General features: G+C 42.1%; 1 protein-coding gene across 1 annotated transcript in view; it reads left to right on the forward strand.

Moving 5' to 3' along the window:
- LOC147703294 (uncharacterized) overlaps nt 1-22,138 on the forward strand; it is a 157,825-nt gene that overhangs the window by 31,991 nt on the left and 103,696 nt on the right. Inside the window, exon 5 of the mRNA XM_086929490.1 lies at nt 19,608-19,658. Coding sequence (XP_086785616.1) covers nt 19,608-19,658 — 51 coding nt within the window. The remainder of the gene's footprint in view (nt 1-19,607; nt 19,659-22,138) is intronic.

The following is a 22,138-nucleotide window of genomic DNA, read 5'->3' on the forward strand; positions in this document are numbered from 1 at the left end:
TGATATTTAACTGATGTGGCTTCCAGAACGATGTGTATTTTGAATGTTAACATTAACAAGATTGGTTACTTTAAAGTTTTTTAAGAAGAATGATTTAAAAAATACTATTAAGTAATTCCTTTCATCTCCTTCCACTATTTGTCTTTTAAAGATGTGCCTGGCTTTTCAAATCTACTTACAAGGGAGATGCACTAGAGACACATTCTTCAGCATTACTTATTCATCCATTATACGCTGGGGAAAGTATGTGGCTTAACGGGTATGGCGTCAATCTCAAATCTGGGAAAGTGGGCTAGAGTCTCAGCAATGACCCTCAACATCCTGTGATTCTGGGCAAATCACATAATCTCCTTTATTAAACAAGCATTTGCAATGCAATAGGTCTTGCATTAGGAAAGTTTGAGCTATTGGTATTGTAAATGACAATTTTTTTTTCATGCTTTGTTTTTGAAAATAGCGAAAATAATAGCTTTGTCATTTACAATGCCAATAGTTCTAACTTTCGCAAATGTGACATCTATAGCATTTGTAATGCAATATGTGTTGTATTTACGTGACTTACATGTATTGATATTACAAATAACAATAGCTTTTAATTTTTTTTCAATAATTAATACTTAAATAAAAGTTATTGTAATTTATAATGGCAATAGCTTAAAGTTTTGTAAACAACTTTTGTGAAGATTATGTTCAGTGTATTGTATTGTGAGGAAAATCAAAGAACAGAAGTGAAGTATTAACATCTTTTCGTTACATTTGTAATAAATCTTGAAACATTGAGAGAACATATTTGAACCAGGTGTTGTTTAATGGTTGCACAGATTAATGCTGTGGTGGCGCTGAGTGATGTTGTAATGGCGTACGAGTGATGCAGTGGCGTTCAGTAATGCTGTGGTAGTGCATAGTGATGTTAAGGTGCCCCTGAGTGATTCTGTGGTGGTGCGGAGTGATGCTGTATGCTATGCTTTGTTTTGTTTTGCTATCCTATGTTTTGTTTTGTTATGCTATGCTATGTTTTGCTATCCTATGCTTTGATTTGTTTTGCTATGCTATGCTGTGTTTTGTTATGCTATGCTTTGTTTTGTTATGCTATGCTATGTTTGGCTATGCTATGCTTTGTTATGCTATGCTATGTTTTGTTATGCTATGGTATGTTTTGTTGTGTTCTAATATGCTATGCTTTGTTTTGCTATGCTATGTTTTGTTGTGTTTGGTATGCTATGTTTTGCTATGCTATTATATGTTTTGTTTTGCTATGTTTTGTTATGGTATGTGTTGTGTTTTGTTATGCTATGTTTTGTCATGTTATGCTATGTTTTGTCATGCTATGCTATGTTTTGTTTTGCTATCCTATGCTTGGTTTTGTTATGCTATTCTATTCTCTACTGAAACCAACACTCCAAGGGCATAATGCAAAAGGCAAGAATTTCTCATTCAACTGCACTTTTAGAATGAATGGTCATGAATTAGATTGTAAGGGATGGGAAGAGAATATTGGTAATATTAGGAAAATATATTCGTAGAGCTATTAATATAGGCACTTGCGCTCCCTGTTCCTTTGCCACTGTCTTAAATACATTAAGCCCCCGTGCATGCTATTTCCAGTACTGAGGTGACAGCATGTCTCTAAATTAAACAAATAGCGCCACCATGTGGCAGACTCTCATAGGTTCCAGTGTTGACATTAAACTGCTCTTTCAGTACCGGAAACCACTGGCTCAAATTAAACACTGCATAACAGTCAGAGACACACACACTTTATACACCATAGAGCCTGCTACGCAGTGAGTGCTAGAAAATCACATAGAGGGGTTACCCACAGTCTGTCAATGGACGAGGATAGTAGAGGTTATTTCACATTCAAAGACAGTGGCACTGCAAAATGTATGAAACATCACCATCCGCTTAGAATTGCCACATAACACCAATCTGTGCATATAACTGTACATTTAATGGAGTATTGTGTCAATGGCTGCAGCCATTTCCAGGTCAAGTAAGTCAGTGTTACAGTTATAACACGTGCAAGCCAGGCATTCTGAAACTATTAGAAATGTAACTATCTGTCTGCCACCAAAGTGCACTTTAGTCTTTGAGATGTTTCTAAAGTTTTCCAATGTCTCAAATCCCAGCACTTAGATTGGTTTTATTGAGAAATTGTTTGTCTGAAACTGCAATATAATGGCAAAATGAAATAAGATTTCAATATTTTAAAAGTCTGTCTACTTAAAATTTAGAGATGGATGTAAAATCTCACAATGTTAGAGAACCTATGAGTAGCAAACTTTTTTTTTCGGAAGTTGCCTCGAGACTTAAGGAAAGAGTCACACATTCCAAGGGGGCTTACAAATTTAACATAAATCAATAGGGGTCTAGCCCTTTTCACTTAGTTTTTTTTAGAATGAGCTAAGCCACTCATCTTTTTAGAGCTCCATTTTATACTTAGGAATGATCAAAAAATTCGGAGAAGTGGGGTGTTTTACGGAAAGGTTAACAAAGTGTGTCTATTATGTTGCACATTACCTCACATTTTAGCAGCAAATCAGGCCACTGTCTTTTACATGAGAAAGGTTATTATGTATGCTCACCACCAGTCTTTATTTGCGCTCATTTTCACTCACTGCTGTATGTTAAACCATTGTTAATACTGTGGACTTCATAGGCATCAATAGTCTCCTGATCCCATATATTTCATTTCAGATTTCAGGGAAGACCATATCATTTCAAAGACAGGGCACTAATCAGCAGGGCAAGCAGATGGTGCCAAAAGCAGAGTAGTCTGTTCCACCACGGTGGTTGCCTTTTCATAATAAATCACTACCCCTCGCCGTGCTAAGGTGCACTTCCAGGACCTCCCTATCAACACTGGTTGACAGAAGGATCAGAAATACCATCATTCATTGTGTCACTTTCGTGCCTCGAACGCCCTCTTCACAAAGCACTAGTGCAATGTGTCACTGATGCTTATGTACTATTTAGAGTTTGGCAGGTGTAGTACGTCCATTATATATTGAGTTTGGCACACCCTATCAAGAGGACAATCTATTTGCCATCCCTGCTAGAATTACCTGGCCTTTCAAAATGAGGGACAACATTTGTAGATCTGGAAACAATGCATTTGTAGGAAGAGATGTCACAGTCCCATTCCATTTGCCTTTGATGTTCCTTTTGAACAAACAAAATGTCTTGCCACATGTTCGTTGTTCTATAGCTATTAAGCAACCTACAGTTTGTCAGGATGAGAAGTGCTAAGTGGTTTGATGAGATCTGAGGAAACATGCCACCCACCCAAATGCATTGCTCCTTGGTGTATAAAGATGCTTTTCGGTATGCTTTACGTCAGTTAGCCTTTGATGTCACTTACATGTCATGAGACCCAGAGGCCACAGCTGGTATTATCACTTGTTCTGGTGCGTGGGCGTGGCTCTGGTGACTTACTGAATACCGCCAACCCGTCCCTAGCCTTCCCCCGCACCCAACACAGGAAATCAGTCTTGCCATATGCCATAGAGTGAAATGTCTAAACCTTAAGCCAGAAAACTTGGCATGTCTCGCTTATTGATAAAAGGGTGCATGCTGCTGTGGCGTCTGTGCGTTTCTTCCCCCTGTCAAAGTAAGTACTCGCCCGTGTCCTCATACTCTGTCACGAAGTAGGAAACCGGCCTCTCTTTTGAAAGCCGCAATGCTTCCCACAGTGCCCTGGGCTCATTCTGACATCCCAGGTGAACGTGGGAAAACAAACAGGCCACCCCGGAGATGCCTCAAAGTGTGGCGCAATGTCTGAGGGGAGCCTTGATCCGGCCAGGCATGACAGTGCCCTTCTGCAGTGAAGGGTGAGGAGACAGGTAAACAGCCAGACAACGCCATAAAAAAAAACAGCAGCGCTGGGACGAGCCAGCGCTGAGGGGCGCTCCGCCAATGGTGTGCTAGCAGTGCGGAGCCCCAGAGGCGGCCGAAGGGCAGGGGCTACGAATCCTGCGCAGCCGCCGTCCTGCCCTGCCCGTGCACCACAGCGCCGCTCCCGCAGCAGAAAGTTAGCAGGCTGGAAGTTGTGAGCCTGTCCCAGGCCGCGTAGCCCCCGTCCGCCCACCCATCGGGAGCCGAGGACCCGGCACTCCAGAAATGACTGTCCCCAACAGCAGCGGTGAGGAGTGGCTATCGGAAGCAGGTGAGAGGGAGGCCCAGCGGGGTTCCGTGCAGGAGCGGACTCCCATAGACGCAGACTCCACCCTCCCTCCACACGCGTGTGTGTGCCTGCGCGTGTGTGTGTGCCTGCGTGTGTGTGTGCCTACGCGTGTTTGGGTGCATGAGTGTGTGTATGTGTCTGTGCATGCATGAGTGCGGCTGTGTATGCGCGCGCAATTGCGAGAAGCTGACTTGCAGTGAATGTTGAACAGGAGATGTGCACGGCGCCGGGCGTGCGCGCCCACGAGGTGAAAACGCCGAGGGAAAAATCGTACTAATCCCCTGTCCAACATTCCCGGCAAGTCGGCAACAATAGGTCTTTCGCTGGACGCGAGACCTAAAAATGAATGTGTCCTTGTGAAAAGCAACTGGTGCTCATGTAAAACGCTCTGATACCTTCAGGTCAAGTTCGCGCTATAAAAAACTCTGCAAAAAAAGAAATTCAAAAAATTGTTACATATCAGAACCCCTTTTTTCGATGACAAATCATTAATGATCAATTTTCTACCTTTTTTATAATTTTATCTTCTATAAATTGTGTCAATGATCTGATTTTCTCTAATAGAATGATAGGCTTGATTGAAAAAAATAATAGTTATCACTTGTAAAGTGGATCATCAGATTCCTTATAATCAGAAAATGGCCTGTAATATGCATAGCTGAGCAAGTGTTTTATAAATGAATGGCCAGAAAGAGTTACACTGTGCATAGCGATGATATGTTTTGAAGCACACAGTGCTTGATTCTTTTGTTAATGGCCTTTTCAGTACATAGTAGAATATAAACTGCATGACAGTTCATGATCTATACAATTCAATTCAATTCTTTCTTTATTCGTCCGTCCAAAGACTGGACATAAAAGATACACATAGATATAAACATCATATAAAATCAATCTTGTCACAGCAAATACAAACTCATAATCCATTTAAAAGGAATACAACAGCTCACAAATACAGTACTTTTTCTCGAAACTTAAGTGGCAGTGCAAAACACTTGGGGGTCATTAGTATGACGGGCGGACTTAGTCCGCCCGCCATCCTATCGGGACTAGGGACCACCCGCCATGGGTGGAATTAGGATGCGACTGCCACAGTGGTGGCCGCATCCTGCATTTATAACATTGTGGCGGGCGGTGCTCTCTGCACCGCCCGCCACAATGCCATAAATGCATGTAAGCATTTGCATACACAATGTGGCAGGCACCCCCCCGTGTGCACCCCCCACCCCTCTTTCAATTTGGGGGCCCGCAGTGGGCCCCCAAAGTGAAGACCACATGCCTTTCCGTGGCGGCATCGCCGCCTAACAAAGGCACCTGCCCAGGCCCTCCGTAATATGGCTGGCGGTGTCTAATAGACACCGTCACCATATAATTCCTTTTCCGCCCCGGCCGCAAGGCGACTGGGGCGGAAAAGCGGTGGACGGTCTTGCCGTCCACGAGGTCCTCTCCGCCATACTAATATGGCGGGGGGAAAACGAGCGTGGATGTCGGGCGGATTGCCCCCGCCAGGCTGGTGGTAGCCACCCCCAGCCTGGCGGGGGCAATCCGCCCGACATCGTAATGGGGCCCTTGGTTTCGTAAGTAGCAGCAAATTTATCAGATATGAACTAAAGTGACAGTGCAAAACGCTTAGGTTCATAAATAGCAGCAAATATTATCTAATAGTGCAACAAAGAGAGACAACTGAGGCATCAATAGCAGCAATTATTATAAAAAAAATACAAATAATAATCGGTTCTACAAAGGAGTTAGCAAATCAGGTAAACATTTTCACAGCAATACCGATGCATTCCATACAGTAAGTGATAAAATACATTAAAATTAAAACAGCATTCTCCTTCTCTTTTCTAAAATGCACTTCAAAATGCTACCAACTTCAAAACAGACATCAAAATCACGAAGTTGCTGCAAAAAGTAGCGCAAGAGAGGTCTATACATTTAATAAACTACTCAGCAGCAATGTGCATCAATCAACTGTCTGAAGATTGGCTTTTAACAAACATGTTGAATGTTTGTGGGAACGAGCTGCATTTGTGGGAAATCATAAAATGACTTAATTTCCTTTAAGTGTTAAGAAAAAAAATAATCCCCACTTTGCTAAAAACAAATGTGCCTTATGTCCAATTTCATATAATGTAAACGTTAAACATGCATTTCTGACAAAAGAAAATTCTAGGTGCAACAACTAAATGGCAGATGTTTTCCACCTGAGTTGGGAATGTAAATTCGGGGACATCTCCATAAATGCCATCTACAATGCCTATTTTATTTATTTAGTTATTTATTTATTTATTTGTGGGTATTTGTTAAGCGCAGACTTTCGCTCCGGAAGGAGCATCTTGGCGCTGAGCATGCGTGTGGGAGATAGGTGGTGAAAGATCTAAATAGCTGCCAACACATAGGTATCCGATTGCTGATAGACCCAAGTCTTCAGTTGTTTCCTAAAAAGACACTCAGTCTAGATCAGTCTGAGGTTTACGGGCAGGTTGTTCCAAGCCCTTGCTGCTAGGACTGTGAAAGTTTTTCCACCCCTGGTTTTGTATTTATACCTCGGGATCTTGGCAAGGTTGGCCCCTGAGGATCTCAGACATCGTACGGGGTCATAATGAATGAAGCGGTTGATGAGGTATTTAGGACCTATGTTTTTCAGGGATTTAAAAACTGTGAGTAAGAGTTTAAAGAGGATTCTCTTATGCAATGGCAACCAGTGGAGAGAGTTTAATGCTGCTGAAGCTGAAGATTTCCTAGGTAGTTTTAACACTAGCCTTGCAGCCGCGTGCTGTACACTTTGCAACTTCTTCAGGGTGCGTTTTTTCGCTCCTGCCATCAGCCCATTGCAGTAATCGAGTCGGGAGAGTATTAATGCAACCACAACCGATTTCCTAGAAGCAATGGGGAGGAAGTCAAAACATTTTTTTAAGGATTAAATGAGTCCGAAACAGCAACCGGCCGTAATCCTGACGTGATCGTCAAAGGAAAGGGTTGCATCAAATTGCACGCCCAGGTTGCGCGCAGAGGACACTTCACTAGGCGGGGCCTCTGAATCTTTGGGCCACCAATCCTTGGGGCAGAAGAGCAAATCTTTGCCTAATGGTATGATTTCGGTTTTCCCACTGTTGCACTTCAAGTGGTTTTTATTCAACCACTGAAATACCTCAGGTAGACAATTCCGGAATCGCAACTCTGTGTCCGTGCAGTTTTTGTCGATAGAGACGACAAGTTGGGTGTCGTCAGCATATGACGTGACTAGGATCCCATGAGACTCTATCACAGCGAGGAGGGGTGCCATATAGATGTTGAAAAGTAGTGGGCTTAATATGGACCCCTGCGGTACTCCCGATGTAATGGTTTTTTCGCTGGATAGGTAGGGACCCAAGGACACAGATTGGGACCTATTGGACAGAAAGGATTTTACCCATGCCAAGGCTGTGTCTGTCACGCCAATCTCACGCATCCTGTGTATCATGATGACGTGAGAGATAGTATTGAACGCTGCTGTGAGGTCAAGCAGGATGAAGACGGCTTGCCTTCCCTCATCATGCAGAAACTTGATGGAATCAGAGAGTTCTATCAGAGCCGTTTCGGTGGATTGGCTAGAGCGGAAACCAGATTGCTGGGGATGCAGAATGTTAAGGTTCTCCACAAATGCTTTTATCTCCCAGTGCACCATCTGTTCAGTGATCTTTCCTAGAACAGGCAGGAGTGAAATGGGGCGCATGTTTGTCAGATCCGTTGGAGATTTATTCTGCTTTTTCATCAAGGGTTTCACGATGGCCTTTTTCCATTCATTAGGCACTACCCCTGAGTCTAGGGATGCGTTTATGATGGCATTGATGTTAGGATTGACTACCTCGATTAAGTGATGCAGAATGCGAGGGGGACAGGAGTCAGTTGGTGCTCCTGATTTGCAGGCCAAAATCGCATTGCGGGTCTGTTGGAGAGAAACAGGTTGGAAGCTGCACAGGGAATGATGGTTGTCGAGTACCTGTTTTTGGGGGCCTGGAGTGGGAATGATCAAGGGGGGCGGGAAATCTTTGTGAATGTTCGCAATTTTTTCCTCAAAGAAATCTGCATTTTGGTTGCACAGAGTTTCAGAGGGGGGGATTTCGGGTTGGAGAGCTTTGGGGTAAGTGAAGGTTTTAACTATAGAGAACACGTTTTTTTGCTTCTGGTGGGCGTCGTTGATGGCCTTTGTGTAATACTCCTTTTTGGCGGACTTTATACTTGAGAGGTATGATTTCCTCTGCTGAACATAGAGGGCTCTTGAAGCCTCGTCATATGTTTTACCTCCACTTCCTTTCTTTTATTCTACAAAGTAGATGACTCTCAGTTAAGGCCTGGGTGTACCATGGGGCACTTAGTTTCCTTTTAGGACATTTCACACGATTGCCTTTGGGGTCAGAATTTTCCGAGATAATCTGATCCATCCAGGCGTGAAAGTTGCGGGAATCGACCGATACGTCTCCCACCAACTTAGGGGCCTGTGCCAATGGCTGGGTGTCCAACTTAATACGGTCGGTCACCTTTCTCCAGTTTACTGAGAAGGAAGGTTGGGAGCGCTTTATTATTAATGAAGTTTGGGCTTGTTGCTCGATGTCAAAGGGAATAAAACTATGGTCGGTCCAAATTTGTGGAATGGGAGGGGACGTAGTCATAGTGCTTAAGTTGGAACAAATACCGTCAAGAGTGTGGCCGGCTAGGTGGGTAGGTGCGGTCACTAATTGAGCCAGTCCGAAAATATTTAGGGTATGTTGAAAACAAATGGCATGAGGGTCGACGCGCGATTCCAGTTGCATATTCATGTCTCCTAGTAGAGTAAAATGGGGGTAACGTAACATGAGCGACCCGAGAACTTCGTCTAGGGAATCCAGAAAGGGGGTGGCATTACCTGGAGGGCGATAAATTAGGCCTCCCGAGAAAGAGGTAGAGGCATTAAGTTTGATCGAAAAGCCAATACTCTCGCTTCCCTTGAGAGGACCTAAATCAAATGTGTGACACGAAAGGGACTTTTTAACAATAAATGCAACCCCACCTCCTCGCCCAATTGGTCTGTCCTGTCTGAAAATAGTGAAGTCTGGAGGGAGGGCAGTAGCCAAATCAGGATTAGAAGAGTCGTTGAGCCATGTTTCTGTTATAAAAAGCCACGAAACTTAACGGGTTTGGCGATGAGCACAGTAAGGCTGCGCCACAATGTAATGAACAAAACAATTGCCAGTACTGTGCACTATTTTGAATCCAGGTGAAAGAAGGAGCTCCTAATCGCTACTTCCAAAAAAGACCACTCTTTCAGTCAAAGTTACTGGTAGAAAAATTAGAACTCTTTTTATTATATTTTTTGTAAATTCAGTTTGTTTTTTATGTATATTTTTTCAAAGGAAATTTTTTTTGCATATAAGTGTGCAAACATATATTTACAACATCAAACATTCATCCTATATAGAAAATGGAGGAGTACAGATTTTTTGAAACAGGGGGAATTGATGGATTATGGAGACGCTAAAGACACAGATAGACACAGGACACGTGTACACAAAACAGTGAACATATAAATGACATTTCTGGTGTGTGGTGGTAATTGGTAGTCTAGGTTTGTCGAAAATCTTCAACTCATTCAGTTGCTGCAATTCATTGCGGAGCTAAATCCTAATCCTATTAGTAATCATAGGAATGGTGGCATACAGTACATAAACTCCAAAAAAATCACAGAAGTAACTAAGACCAAACACTACTTTACAATATTTTCTTATCACTCTTATTTTAGAGCAAAATTTGATCTAAGGCCAACAGTTTGGCCAGAACACAACTACCACCTCGGTCGACGCGTTTCGAATCCTTAAAGTATTATAAAGGATTCTCTTCAGGACCAAACAAAATCAATCTGGAAGACATAATAAGTGAGAGCGTTCTGTCAGTGAAACATGCATATAGAAGAGAGACTCTCAACTCACATTCAGCCACCACATACTCTCAGGAAGCTTACCTGTCGCAGAGTTTCAATAAAGGTTTGAAATAGTGGTAAGCTGAAAAGGATTTAAAAACCATGAATCAGAACGAGGCCATAGAGTAGTCATACTCCGACGGTCTATATGGAGAGAGATTATATGAAAAATACTCACTAGCAAATAGCTCTGTCAAATCCAGTTATGGGTTGAATTCCTATCGCACATTCAGTGTGGGTCTATGGCAACCCTCAGCTATCAGTCAGTTCAGGTTGAAACACCTCAAGTAAAATTCTGAAACATAATGGGAGATCCTGTTACTCAGGCTGATCGTGCTATGGTGATGGTATCTTTTGATATAATATATCATGGTCAATGTGCTCGTCATGAGGGGCGTTCGGGAGAATGGTCATTCTGATACCGTGTGCGAAAGCTGTTTGGGATACTCCTCTATAACGGAGCATTACGTTTAGGCTATGTCCACGGATGTCACGCTAGCGCGTACTACCATAGACTTGTTAAAACCAAAGTGCGCAGTTGTAATGCTCAATGGAGCTCGCTATACAAAAGGGAAGAAGAATCGTGCCCTCTTTGCTTACTTGTGATCCGCCGTCCGTCTCCTCCAGGTTAGTTCGCCATTGTAGATTGACGCAATGTGATTGGATCCGGGTTAGCCTTATTTTAATGGGCGGTGTTTCCGGGTTAGCTTGCGTGCCTCATGGGAGTTGTAGTATTCCTTTGAAAATTCTTGCGCGAAGCCCTAGGTATAATGCTGGATTGTGATGCTATTATTCACATGTCGTCCTTGTTGCGACGCTGTTGAAAACACTGGAAATGTGCTTTGTGTGAACGGAGCGATGTACTTTATATTCTACTGGAGGGCATTAAGTAAAATGTGACGAGCGAGGGATAGTGTCATACGTGAGTTCTCCCAGGATAATCGCAGATATCTTTCAAGTGGGGAATATCTAAGATAAATATGATTTGGAGGTGTGTCACATAGGGCTGCAGGTCCAAAGTGGGTAATGTAAAGAGGGTGCCATTGGATCCATGAATGTGCTGGATGTGGCCATTTGCTCAAAGGAGGAGTTTTATAGTTTGTATAGTTCAGACATCTCGTTAAGACCTTGTGTTGTGGTATTAAACTTCAATATTAGCATTGCCTCGCGTTGTCGGAGCTTGGCCTCTACGTCTCCGCCTCTAGGGTCAGTGTCAATTTTTGAAATTATTGTCCATTTGAACTCATGTTCGCTGTGCGTTTTCTCTATCCAATGTTGTACCAATGGGGCTGTGAGGACTTTTTTCTTAATCCTGGACTTGTGTTGAGACATTCTCTGTCTCACTTCTTGGGATGTCTTGCCTATATATAGTTTGTCACACGGACAGAGTATCCCGTAGACCACATTTTTCGTTTTACAGTTGGTGAACTGATCATGTTTCCAAAATATCCCTGAATGCTGAAAAAGATTACCTTCAATGGTTGATGCACAACACAGACATGTGCCACATTTATGATGGCCTGTTATAGGTGGTAGGCTCAAATAATCACGCAATGTTGGCGTTTTCGGTTTGGGGATCGCAGCTCGAACAATATGGTTAGCAATATTTTTATCCTTTTTATATGCAAAAAGGGGAACGTCTGTGAGTTGGTCGTCAAGGTCCTTAACTAGATGCCAGTTCTGGTGGATCAATTTTTTGAGGATGTTGGATGAAGGGCAGTATGTGGATAAACAAACGGTGCGTTGTTGGTGGGTTTTTTGTTTTTTGGTCAATAGTTCTTCACGAGGTGTCCACCAAGCTCTCTTAATTGCTTGTTTGAGAAGTTTGGCTGGATAGCCACGAGCTAACAGTTTCTCTTTCAGAACATCAGCATGTTCCATAAATTCATCTTTGAAGGTACAGTTTCTGCGGATGCGCAGAAACTGACCTATAGGAAGGTTTTGTTTTAAACTTCTTGGGTGACTGCTAGAGAAATCCAATGCTTTATTGCGATCAGTTTTCTTTTTAAATAGAGTGGTGACCAGTTGACCGTTAGAACAGTAGACTTCCACATCTAAAAAAGACATCCTTGTTTCAGAAGTCTGGAGGGTGAATTTAATATCTTCTGTCCTGTTGTTAATCCAATCATGGAACTGAGTCAGTTGTTCCGAGGTCCCCGACCAGGTGAAAAAGACGTCGTCTATGTATCGCACCCATCCACCGATCCATTGGTGGAATGGGTTGCCATTGTGGATAAAGGTGTCTTCATATTGGCTCATATAAAGGATCGCTAATTCTGGGGCGAAAGGACAGCCCATAGCGACCCCCTTTATCTGGAAGAAAAAATCTTCACCAAACTTGAAATAGTTTTTTGTAAGTGCCAGTTTGGCCAGTTTGAGAATAAATTCTGTGGGAATTTTACATGGGCTCTCACGTCTGTTTAGAAAGATTTCCAGTACCTCCAGTGCTCGATCTTGTGGTATCTGGGTATATAGTGAAACAATGTCCATGCTTACCAAGAGGTCGTGGTGCTCTGTAAATGGTAACCGGTCTAATTTTGTCAAAAAATCCGTAGTGTCCAATATGAAAGATTTGACCGTCTGAATAAATGGTTTTAAGAAAAAATCAATAAATTTCGAGACTGGTTCAAATAAAGAGTCACATCCAGAAATTATGGGTCGTCCAGGTGGTGTTGTCTCATTTTTGTGTACTTTCGGAAGTACATAAAATAATGGGATTCGTTGGTGTTTATTTAGTAAAAAATTATATTCATTTTTACCAAGGAATCCTTGTTCAAGTCCATCATTGAGGATAGCGCTGAGTTCTTTCTGTAAATCAGCGGTTGGGTCTGTATTGATTTTGCGGTAACACTTAGAGTCCGAAAGCTGTTTAGTGGCTTCAAGAATATAGTCATCTGTTCCCCAGACTACAATTGATCCGCCTTTATCGGCTTGCTTAATGATAATATTTTCATCCTGTTTGAGTGATTGCAACGCCAGTTTCTGTTGTTGGGAGAGATTCGGTTTAATATATCCTTTCTTTTTCTTTTCTTGAGCTGCCAAAGCCGAAAGAATGGTCTTCTCAAAATGGACAACTTCTTTTGGAATTTTATTCGCCGGCGGGCAGAAATTAGATTTTCTCTTAAATCCAGTTGTTTCAAGTTGTGGTTGTGGTTCCTTATCTGCAAAGAATGTAACCAGACGGATTTTCCGACCGAATTCTATAAATTCCAGTTTTAACTGAACAAAGTCCGTGAATTTAGCTGGTACAAACGATAATCCGAGTTTTCCTGTGAGACATTCAAGGTAGTCTCTGGTCTTGAATTTAGTAGTGTCCACCTGTTGTGGACTGTGGGCACCTTCCACTGTGGCATCTTTTCTGTTTTTTTATTCACTATCCTTTTGCTCCATTCACGTTTTATTCTTTCACATATAATTTTGAGTGTGTATGCTTTGTATGTATGATTTCCAAACGTTCACTCTGAAAAGGATTGTTGATATACTCCCACTAGTCCAAGTCCGAGATAATGTCAGAGGAGCAAACATTTGCCTATAGCGAAGATCACATAAAAAATGTACTGAGAGACCCTCCTTCGTTCAGCTCAGCTACACTCAGCAACTCTGCCCAGGTAAATAATGAATCAGACAAATTAATCCGACTGAAAAAGAAACAGATACGGACAGATTTACACGGCCACTACTTACTCCAACATCTGAGGTCAGGTACTATACCAACTGGATTGATTGTTAAAAACATACCGGTGATATTTACAGAAGACAGTGTGTACAAAAAAGGTTTTAGTTTCATAGAGACTAAATGTAGTCGGGACCTCATGGTCCTAACTATAGAAACAGCTCAACGTCTGTCAAAAATCCAACTGGAAGAGATTGAGAAATTGGAGGCGGAAATAAAAGTCAACCCCTTAATACAAGACTCAAAGATCCTGCTTGATAAAGTTGACTTCACTGTGCAACAAAAAGAGAATAACTTTGAGAGAGACAAACGCAACTTCACCTTCGAGAGAGCTTATCCTTATCTTCAACAAGAATTTTATACTAGACCTGAAGCACGACGTTTTTTGTCTGACAACCAAGGTAGATCAAGGACTAAATACCTAACCTTCTCTGATACCTCATCTTCAGGAGGAAGCGAGCCGGAACAAGGGCCCTCCCGCCCCCAATACAACCAAAGAGGAGGCTTCCAAAGAAATTACCAGCAACAATACCAAACAAATTACCAACCGAACTACCAAAACCAACAACAACAACCTTTTTTAGGACAGGGCCAGCAAAAGCCCCGAGGAAAAACAAGGTACAACCAACCATGGGAGATGTCAACACGGAGACACAATTACAAGAACTAGCAACAAATGAAAAATCTCCCATTTACAATCTCTCAAAGAAAGTCTTAACTTCCGTGGAAATCAGTGTCCTCGAAAAGGGATTATCGTTTGTACCAGCTAAATTCACGGACTTTGTTCGGTTAAAACTGGAATTTATAGAATTCTGTCGGAAAATCCGTCTGGTCAAATTCTTTGCAGATAAGGAAACACAACCACAACTTGAAACAACTGGATTTAAGAGAAAATCTAATTTCTGCCCGCCGGCGAATAAAATTCCAAAAGAAGTTGTCCATTTTGAGAAGACCATTCTTTCGGCTTTGGCAGCTCAAGAAAAGAAAAAGAAAGGATATATTAAACCGAATCTCTCCCAACAACAGAAACTGGCGTTGCAATCACTCAAACAGGATGAAAATATTATCATTAAGCAAGCCGATAAAGGCGGATCAATTGTAGTCTGGGGAACAGATGACTATATTCTTGAAGCCACTAAACAGCTTTCGGACTCTAAGTGTTACCGCAAAATCAATACAGACCCAACCGCTGATTTACAGAAAGAACTCAGCGCTATCCTCAATGATGGACTTAAACAAGGATTCCTTGGTAAAAATGAATATAATTTTTTACTAAATAAACACCCACGAATCCCATTATTTTATGTACTTCCGAAAGTACACAAAAATGAGACAACACCACCTGGACGACCCATAATTTCTGGATGTGACTCTTTATTTGAACCAGTCTCGAAATTTATTGATTTTTTCTTAAAACCATTTATTCAGACGGTCAAATCTTTCATATTGGACACCACGGATTATTTGACAAAATTAGACCGGTTACCATTTACAGAGCACCACGACCTCTTGGTAAGCATGGACATTGTTTCACTATATACCCAGATACCACAAGATCAAGCACTGGAGGTACTGGAAATCTTTCTAAACAGACGTGAGAGCCCATGTAAAATTCCCACAGAATTTATTCTCAAACTGGCCAAACTGGCACTTACAAAAAACTATTTCAAGTTTGGTGAAGATTTTTTCTTCCAGATAAAGGGGGTCGCTATGGGCTGTCCTTTCGCCCCAGAATTAGCGATCCTTTATATGAGCCAATATGAAGACACCTTTATCCACAATGGCAACCCATTCCACCAATGGATCGGTGGATGGGTGCGATACATAGACGACGTCTTTTTCACCTGGTCGGGGACCTCGGAACAACTGACTCAGTTCCATGATTGGATTAACAACAGGACAGAAGATATTAAATTCACCCTCCAGACTTCTGAAACATGGATGTCTTTTTTAGATGTGGAAGTCTACTGTTCTAACGGTCAACTGGTCACCACTCTATTTAAAAAGAAAACTGATCACAATAAAGCATTGGATTTCTCTAGCAGTCACCCAAGAAGTTTAAAACAAAACCTTCCTATAGGTCAGTTTCTGCGCATCCGCAGAAACTGTACCTTCAAAGATGAATTTATGGAACATGCTGATGTTCTGAAAGAGAAACTGTTAGCTCGTGGCTATCCAGCCAAACTTCTCAAACAAGCAATTAAGAGAGCTTGGTGGACACCTCGTGAAGAACTATTGACCAAAAAACAAAAAACCCACCAACAACGCACCGTTTGTGTATCCACATACTGCCCTTCATCCAACATCCTCAAAAAATTGATCCACCAGAACTGGCATCTAGTTAAGGACCTTGACGACCAACTCACAGACGTTCCCCTTTTTGCATATAAAAAGGATAAAAGTATTGCTAACCATATTGTTCGAGCTGCGATCCCCAAACCGAAAACGCCAACATTGCGTGATTATTTGCGCCTGCCACCTATAACAGGCCATCATAAATGTGGCACATGTCTGTGTTGTGCATCAACCATTGAAGGTAATCTTTTTCAGCATTCAGGGATATTTTGGAAACATGATCAGTTCACCAACTGTAAAACGAAAAATGTGGTCTACGGGATACTCTGTCCGTGTGACAAACTATATATAGGCAAGACATCCCAAGAAGTGAGACAGAGAATGTCTCAACACAAGTCCAGGATTAAGAAAAAAGTCCTCACAGCCCCATTGGTACAACATTGGATAGAGAAAACGCACAGCGAACATGAGTTCAAATGGACAATAATTTCAAAAATTGACACTGACCCTAGAGGCGGAGACGTAGAGGCCAAGCTGCGACAACGCGAGGCAATGCTAATATTGAAGTTTAATACCACAACACAAGGTCTTAACGAGATGTCTGAACTATACAAAGTATAAAACTCCTCCTTTGAGCAAATGGCCACATCCAGCACATTCATGGATCCAATGGCACCCTCTTTACATTACCCACTTTGGACCTGCAGCCCTATGTGACACACCTCCAAATCATACTTATCTTAGATATTCCCCACTTGAAAGATATCTGCGATTATCCTGGGAGAACTCACGTATGACACTATCCCTCGCTCGTCACATTTTACTTAATGCCCTCCAGTAGAATATAAAGTACATCGCTCCGTTCACACAAAGCACATTTCCAGTGTTTTCAACAGCGTCGCAACAAGGACGACATGTGAATAATAGCATCACAATCCAGCATTATACCTAGGGCTTCGCGCAAGAATTTTCAAAGGAATACTACAACTCCCATGAGGCACGCGAGCTAACCCGGAAACACCGCCCATTAAAATAAGGCTAACCCGGATCCAATCACATCGCGTCAATCTACAATGGCGAACTAACCTGGAGGAGACGGACGGCGGATCACAAGTAAGCAAAGAGGGCACGATTCTTCTTCCCTTTTGTATAGCGAGCTCCATTGAGCATTACAACTGCGCACTTTGGTTTTAACAAGTCTATGGTAGTACGCGCTAGCACGACATCCGTGGACATAGCCTAAACGTAATGCTCCGTTATAGAGGAGCATCCCAAACAGCTTTCGCACACGGTATCAGAATGACCATTCTCCCAAACGCCCCTCATGACGAGCACATTGACCATGATATATTATATCAAAAGATACCATCACCATAGCACGATCAGCCTGAGTAACAGGATCTCCCATTATGTTTCAGAATTTTACTTGAGGTGTTTCAACCTGAACTGACTGATAGCTGAGGTTTGCCATAGACCCACACTGAATGTGCGATAGGAATTCAACCCATAACTGGATTTGACAGAGCTATTTGCTAGTGAGTATTTTTCATATAATCTCTCTCCATATAGACCGTCGGAGTATGACTACTCTATGGCCTCGTTCTGATTCATGGTTTTTAAATCCTTTTCAGCTTACCACTATTTCAAACCTTTCTTGAAACTCTGCGACAGGTAAGCTTCCTGAGAGTATGTGGTGGCTGAATGTGAGTTGAGAGTCTCTCTTCTATATGCATGTTTCACTGACAGAACGCTCTCACTTATTATGTCTTCCAGATTGATTTTGTTTGGTCCTGAAGAGAATCCTTTATAATACTTTAAGGATTCGAAACGCGTCGACCGAGGTGGTAGTTGTGTTCTGGCCAAACTGTTGGCCTTAGATCAAATTTTGCTCTAAAATAAGAGTGATAAGAAAATATTGTAAAGTAGTGTTTGGTCTTAGTTACTTCTGTGATTTTTTTGGAGTTTATGTACTGTATGCCACCATTCCTATGATTACTAATAGGATTAGGATTTAGCTCCGCAATGAATTGCAGCAACTGAATGAGTTGAAGATTTTCGACAAACCTAGACTACCAATTACCACCACACCCCAGAAATGTCATTTATATGTTCACTGTTTTGTGTACACGTGTCCTGTGTCTATCTGTGTCTTTAGCGTCTCCATAATCCATCAATTCCCCCTGTTTCAAAAAATCTGTACTCCTCCATTTTCTATATAGGATGAATGTTTGATGTTGTAAATATATGTTTGCACACTTATATGCAAAAAAAATTTCCTTTGAAAAAATATACATAAAAAACAAACTGAATTTACAAAAAATATAATAAAAAGAGTTCTAATTTTTCTACCAGTAACTTTGACTGAAAGAGTGGTCTTTTTTGGAAGTAGCGATTAGGAGCTTCTTCTGTTATAAAAAGGGCGTCAAGATCATGACACATAATTAAGTCGTGTATATCTTGGCTGTGGCAGCACAGTGAGCGGGCATTGATAAGACCTCCTTTGAAGTTATTACCGCCGTGCTTAGGGGGGACAGAACTTTTGGGCATCTCTGTGGATGTCCCGGGAGACGTCCATTTACAATGTAAACATGAAAAGGGGCCCCAAAGAAGGTCAGTAGGGGGACAGCCCTTACATGGATCACCTATCTTAGATCGAAGTGCCATTAAATCCCTACTATCGTACCTGATGGTGGGTAGATGTTGCCCGGCGTGCCCTGTGCCCGACGCGATCCTGGCGCGGACGGGCGCAGACGGGCTTGGCTTAGGCGCGGCTTCGGCGCGCATCCGGCGCGCCCGCTGCGCCAGCCCGCTGCGCCGTCTGGCCGGTCTGCACATTATATAGGGAGAAAGGAGGGTGGGAAGACAGCGCGACTAGAGCGCTCCCCCAGCCTCACCAAAGATGGCGCCCACCGCCGCCATAATATTAATGCCTTCCGAGTTCTTACACCTCAATCTATACCTCTTTTCTGGTTACAGCATATCCGTGTCTTGAAAAAAAGATGGCTATTGCGAATAGAACCTCAGAGAATTTAGCTTTCAGCCATTTTTTTCTGCATCTAAGCAATATCCCCATGCACTCCGTTTCTATTTATGATATTGCAACCCGGTTATTATATTACATTTCTGACTGAGATGACACATTTTATTTTCTGACAATGTTAGTCGGCTGATGCACTATTTTGGTATTCATTCCTATGTTATTGGCTGTTTGTTTACAATGCCCATTCTTTAGGCATATGTCTGGCAAGTCTTTTACGTTTTTTAAGTGTCATTATTTGTTTTTCTTATAGCGTTGACTTGTTTTCTAGCACAATGGAATGATGACTATTATTAGACAATGCGCTACATACTAACCTGTGCAAACTAAACTGCTGTGAGTGATCATTTTGTGTGTCGCATCCCAGGGATCATGTACTAAACTTCCAACGACTTATCTACCATTGCTATTAATGGCACTCATTAATACTCAAGTGATCCTTGCTTTTATTGTAAATATTGCTTTCAAATTGTTTTTTTAGATGGACCTTGGCTGTTTAGTGGATCGTATTTTTGGCACACAAGCTCAGTTTGTAAGTACACTTATGTCTTATTGAAAATAAACTATAACCATTGTATGATCTAATTACCTTGTCTCTTTTAATACAGCTGCTTGTCTAGCAGTCCATTTGAGTGGGAGAAATTGAACAGCGCCTTATATAGCAATGCTCCCTGACTCCCATTAAAAGATAGAAGGCCTGAGAGTAACATGGGAAGGATGGTGGTATTTTACTTTCTTTTCTCCCCACGCCTCCCAGCCTCTCTCAGGGTGGCCACCTGTTCTGTGTTTTCACATTTTCACATATTCACATTTGGGAAAAACTCACAACATATAGTACATTAATATTTGTTCTAAAGAGGTCACTTACTTTTATACAAATGATTCTCAAAATGTTTTTGGGCATTTGCCAGTATTGGGGATGGAAAGATGGTTGCAGAAAGCCTTGTATGTGTTTATATTTCTTTTAGAGAAGGTCATGTTTAGCATTAATCCCTGTGATATCCCTTCTCTGCCCACATGCTGTTGCTGTCTATCGTCACTCCAGATCCCTTGTAGATAAGTTGTATGTACCGACCTATTTAGAATTCTACGTGATTGTCCATTATAAAATGCTTCCAAATTGTGAGATATATGTTTACCCACGAGTGATTTGTTTCAACAAACCAAATGACAGTTGACCAGCTTGGTTTTCCACATTGCTGCTCTTCTCTCCGCTCCGCTGTCACAGAGGTCCAAACTATGGGGCTTATCCATGAGAGGCTTGCCCTGCCAGAGCATCACTTTTGTAACACTCCAGTGGCACAACCCTCTCGACTATATCTATGAGGCCACGCAAAGCCACTTTGTAGACCGCAGCTAAAGTCGCTGAGTTGCCATTCTCTGCACCAGGGAGGAGTTCCCTGGGTATTGCAGTAGGTTTTCCCACGCAACACCCATGGGGTTTGACGCTGTCCCAGATTTACTTAATCACGTAAACCTGGAGAAATGGCAACAACTTACACATCCCCAAGAGCAGGCGTAGCAAGGAGATATATTTTTATTTCTCTTGATTTTTCCTCTTTCCTTGTGTGCTTCAGAAAGAGACAATGCCTCTAGGGATTGTTTTTGTTCAGTAAGGTCCTCTTCCTGCACAAAAATCGAATCCTGAATGCAATGCAGACACGCTTGCACCATGTTGCATGGTTGCCTGTGATAGCGCTAGGCAGCACATTGTGGGCCAGCACAGGAGGAAAGGACAGGAACTTGCATGCTTGAATATGGTGCGTTGCTGCCCTTTCACATTTGGCATATGGTAGCGCTGCTGCGCTAAGCCAATTCCCCATAAATAAGCCCCTATGTGTGAAGGAATTAGAATTTTGCCTCAGTTTCCTAGGAAGGAAGGACGTTTATTCCATGACTTTCACATCCAATGTGGTGCAATAGATAAGTATCCAAGGATTTATTACCAACAATCTCACATATTTCTCATGCTGAGTGATTCGTGTGTTTCCGTGTCACTAGAATCACATGACTGACTCAGCAGTCTTGTAGCAGAGGCACTGCCCGTTGTAACAATGTGCAGCTGATTGGTCCATTCTAAAATAATAAGTAGGAATTGATTTGTTGTCTGGAGTAGCAGCAAATCTAGTGCCCACAAACAGAGGAGGAGCACAGCTGTATCTCACTGCTCTGTCTGCATCTACAAAAAATGACCAAAGTCTGACTGGGCTGTGAGCTTCCAAGTGTAAATGAGGAACAGCATGTTGAATAAATCATCATGCAATTTTGAATTCTTGTCATGTAGCATATCCCTCCTGTGGATTACTCACATCCGGAGCCATTCTCATGATGGACACCCATATTTGGTAGTGTGAGCCACAAATTATTATATCATTCCAATCAGAATACATTCGCTGGGGTAGTACGGGTCTGCTTTGAGCTAGTGTAGAAAATAGAAACTAAACCAGCACTGGTAAAGCCAATAGGACTTTCAGTAATGTGCTATTTAATACAACACAAGCATGCGCCCTTGCTCTTTGCAAGCATTAACACATTAACATCAGACACATTGGATTTGTCAAAGCTGATTTCCTGGATGCAATGAAAGGTTATTCAGTGATTTTGGCAGATTCCACAGGGGGCCTTTTAAGTGTAATTATTTGATAACCACAGAAAGTTTACACTAAGCCAAATCTAGGAGGCATGAGAAAAAGTAAATTGCCAAGCACAGACAAATTACATGGGGTGTGCACAAATTGATTGAACTAATGGAGATGTATGACATAACATCATATGACATTTGGTACCTGGCCTTTTTGGCTAGCCTGAGTCCAAGCAGCTTCACAACATGACTGTCCTCTTTTCAAGGTTCCATTCTCCCAGTTTTCAGCACTACTGTTCAAAATGTACACTTCAGCCATCATCTCAGACAAAATGATATTCCTACAATATTTATTCCAGTGTCCTACCACCCAAATAGTTACTTTTTTTCTACAGTTCATCTTGTTTACAGTCTCTTTACATCTCTTTATT

Source organism: Lissotriton vulgaris, chromosome 7, assembly GCF_964263255.1.
Source record: "Lissotriton vulgaris chromosome 7, aLisVul1.2, whole genome shotgun sequence".
Taxonomy (NCBI): Eukaryota; Metazoa; Chordata; class Amphibia; order Caudata; family Salamandridae; genus Lissotriton; species Lissotriton vulgaris.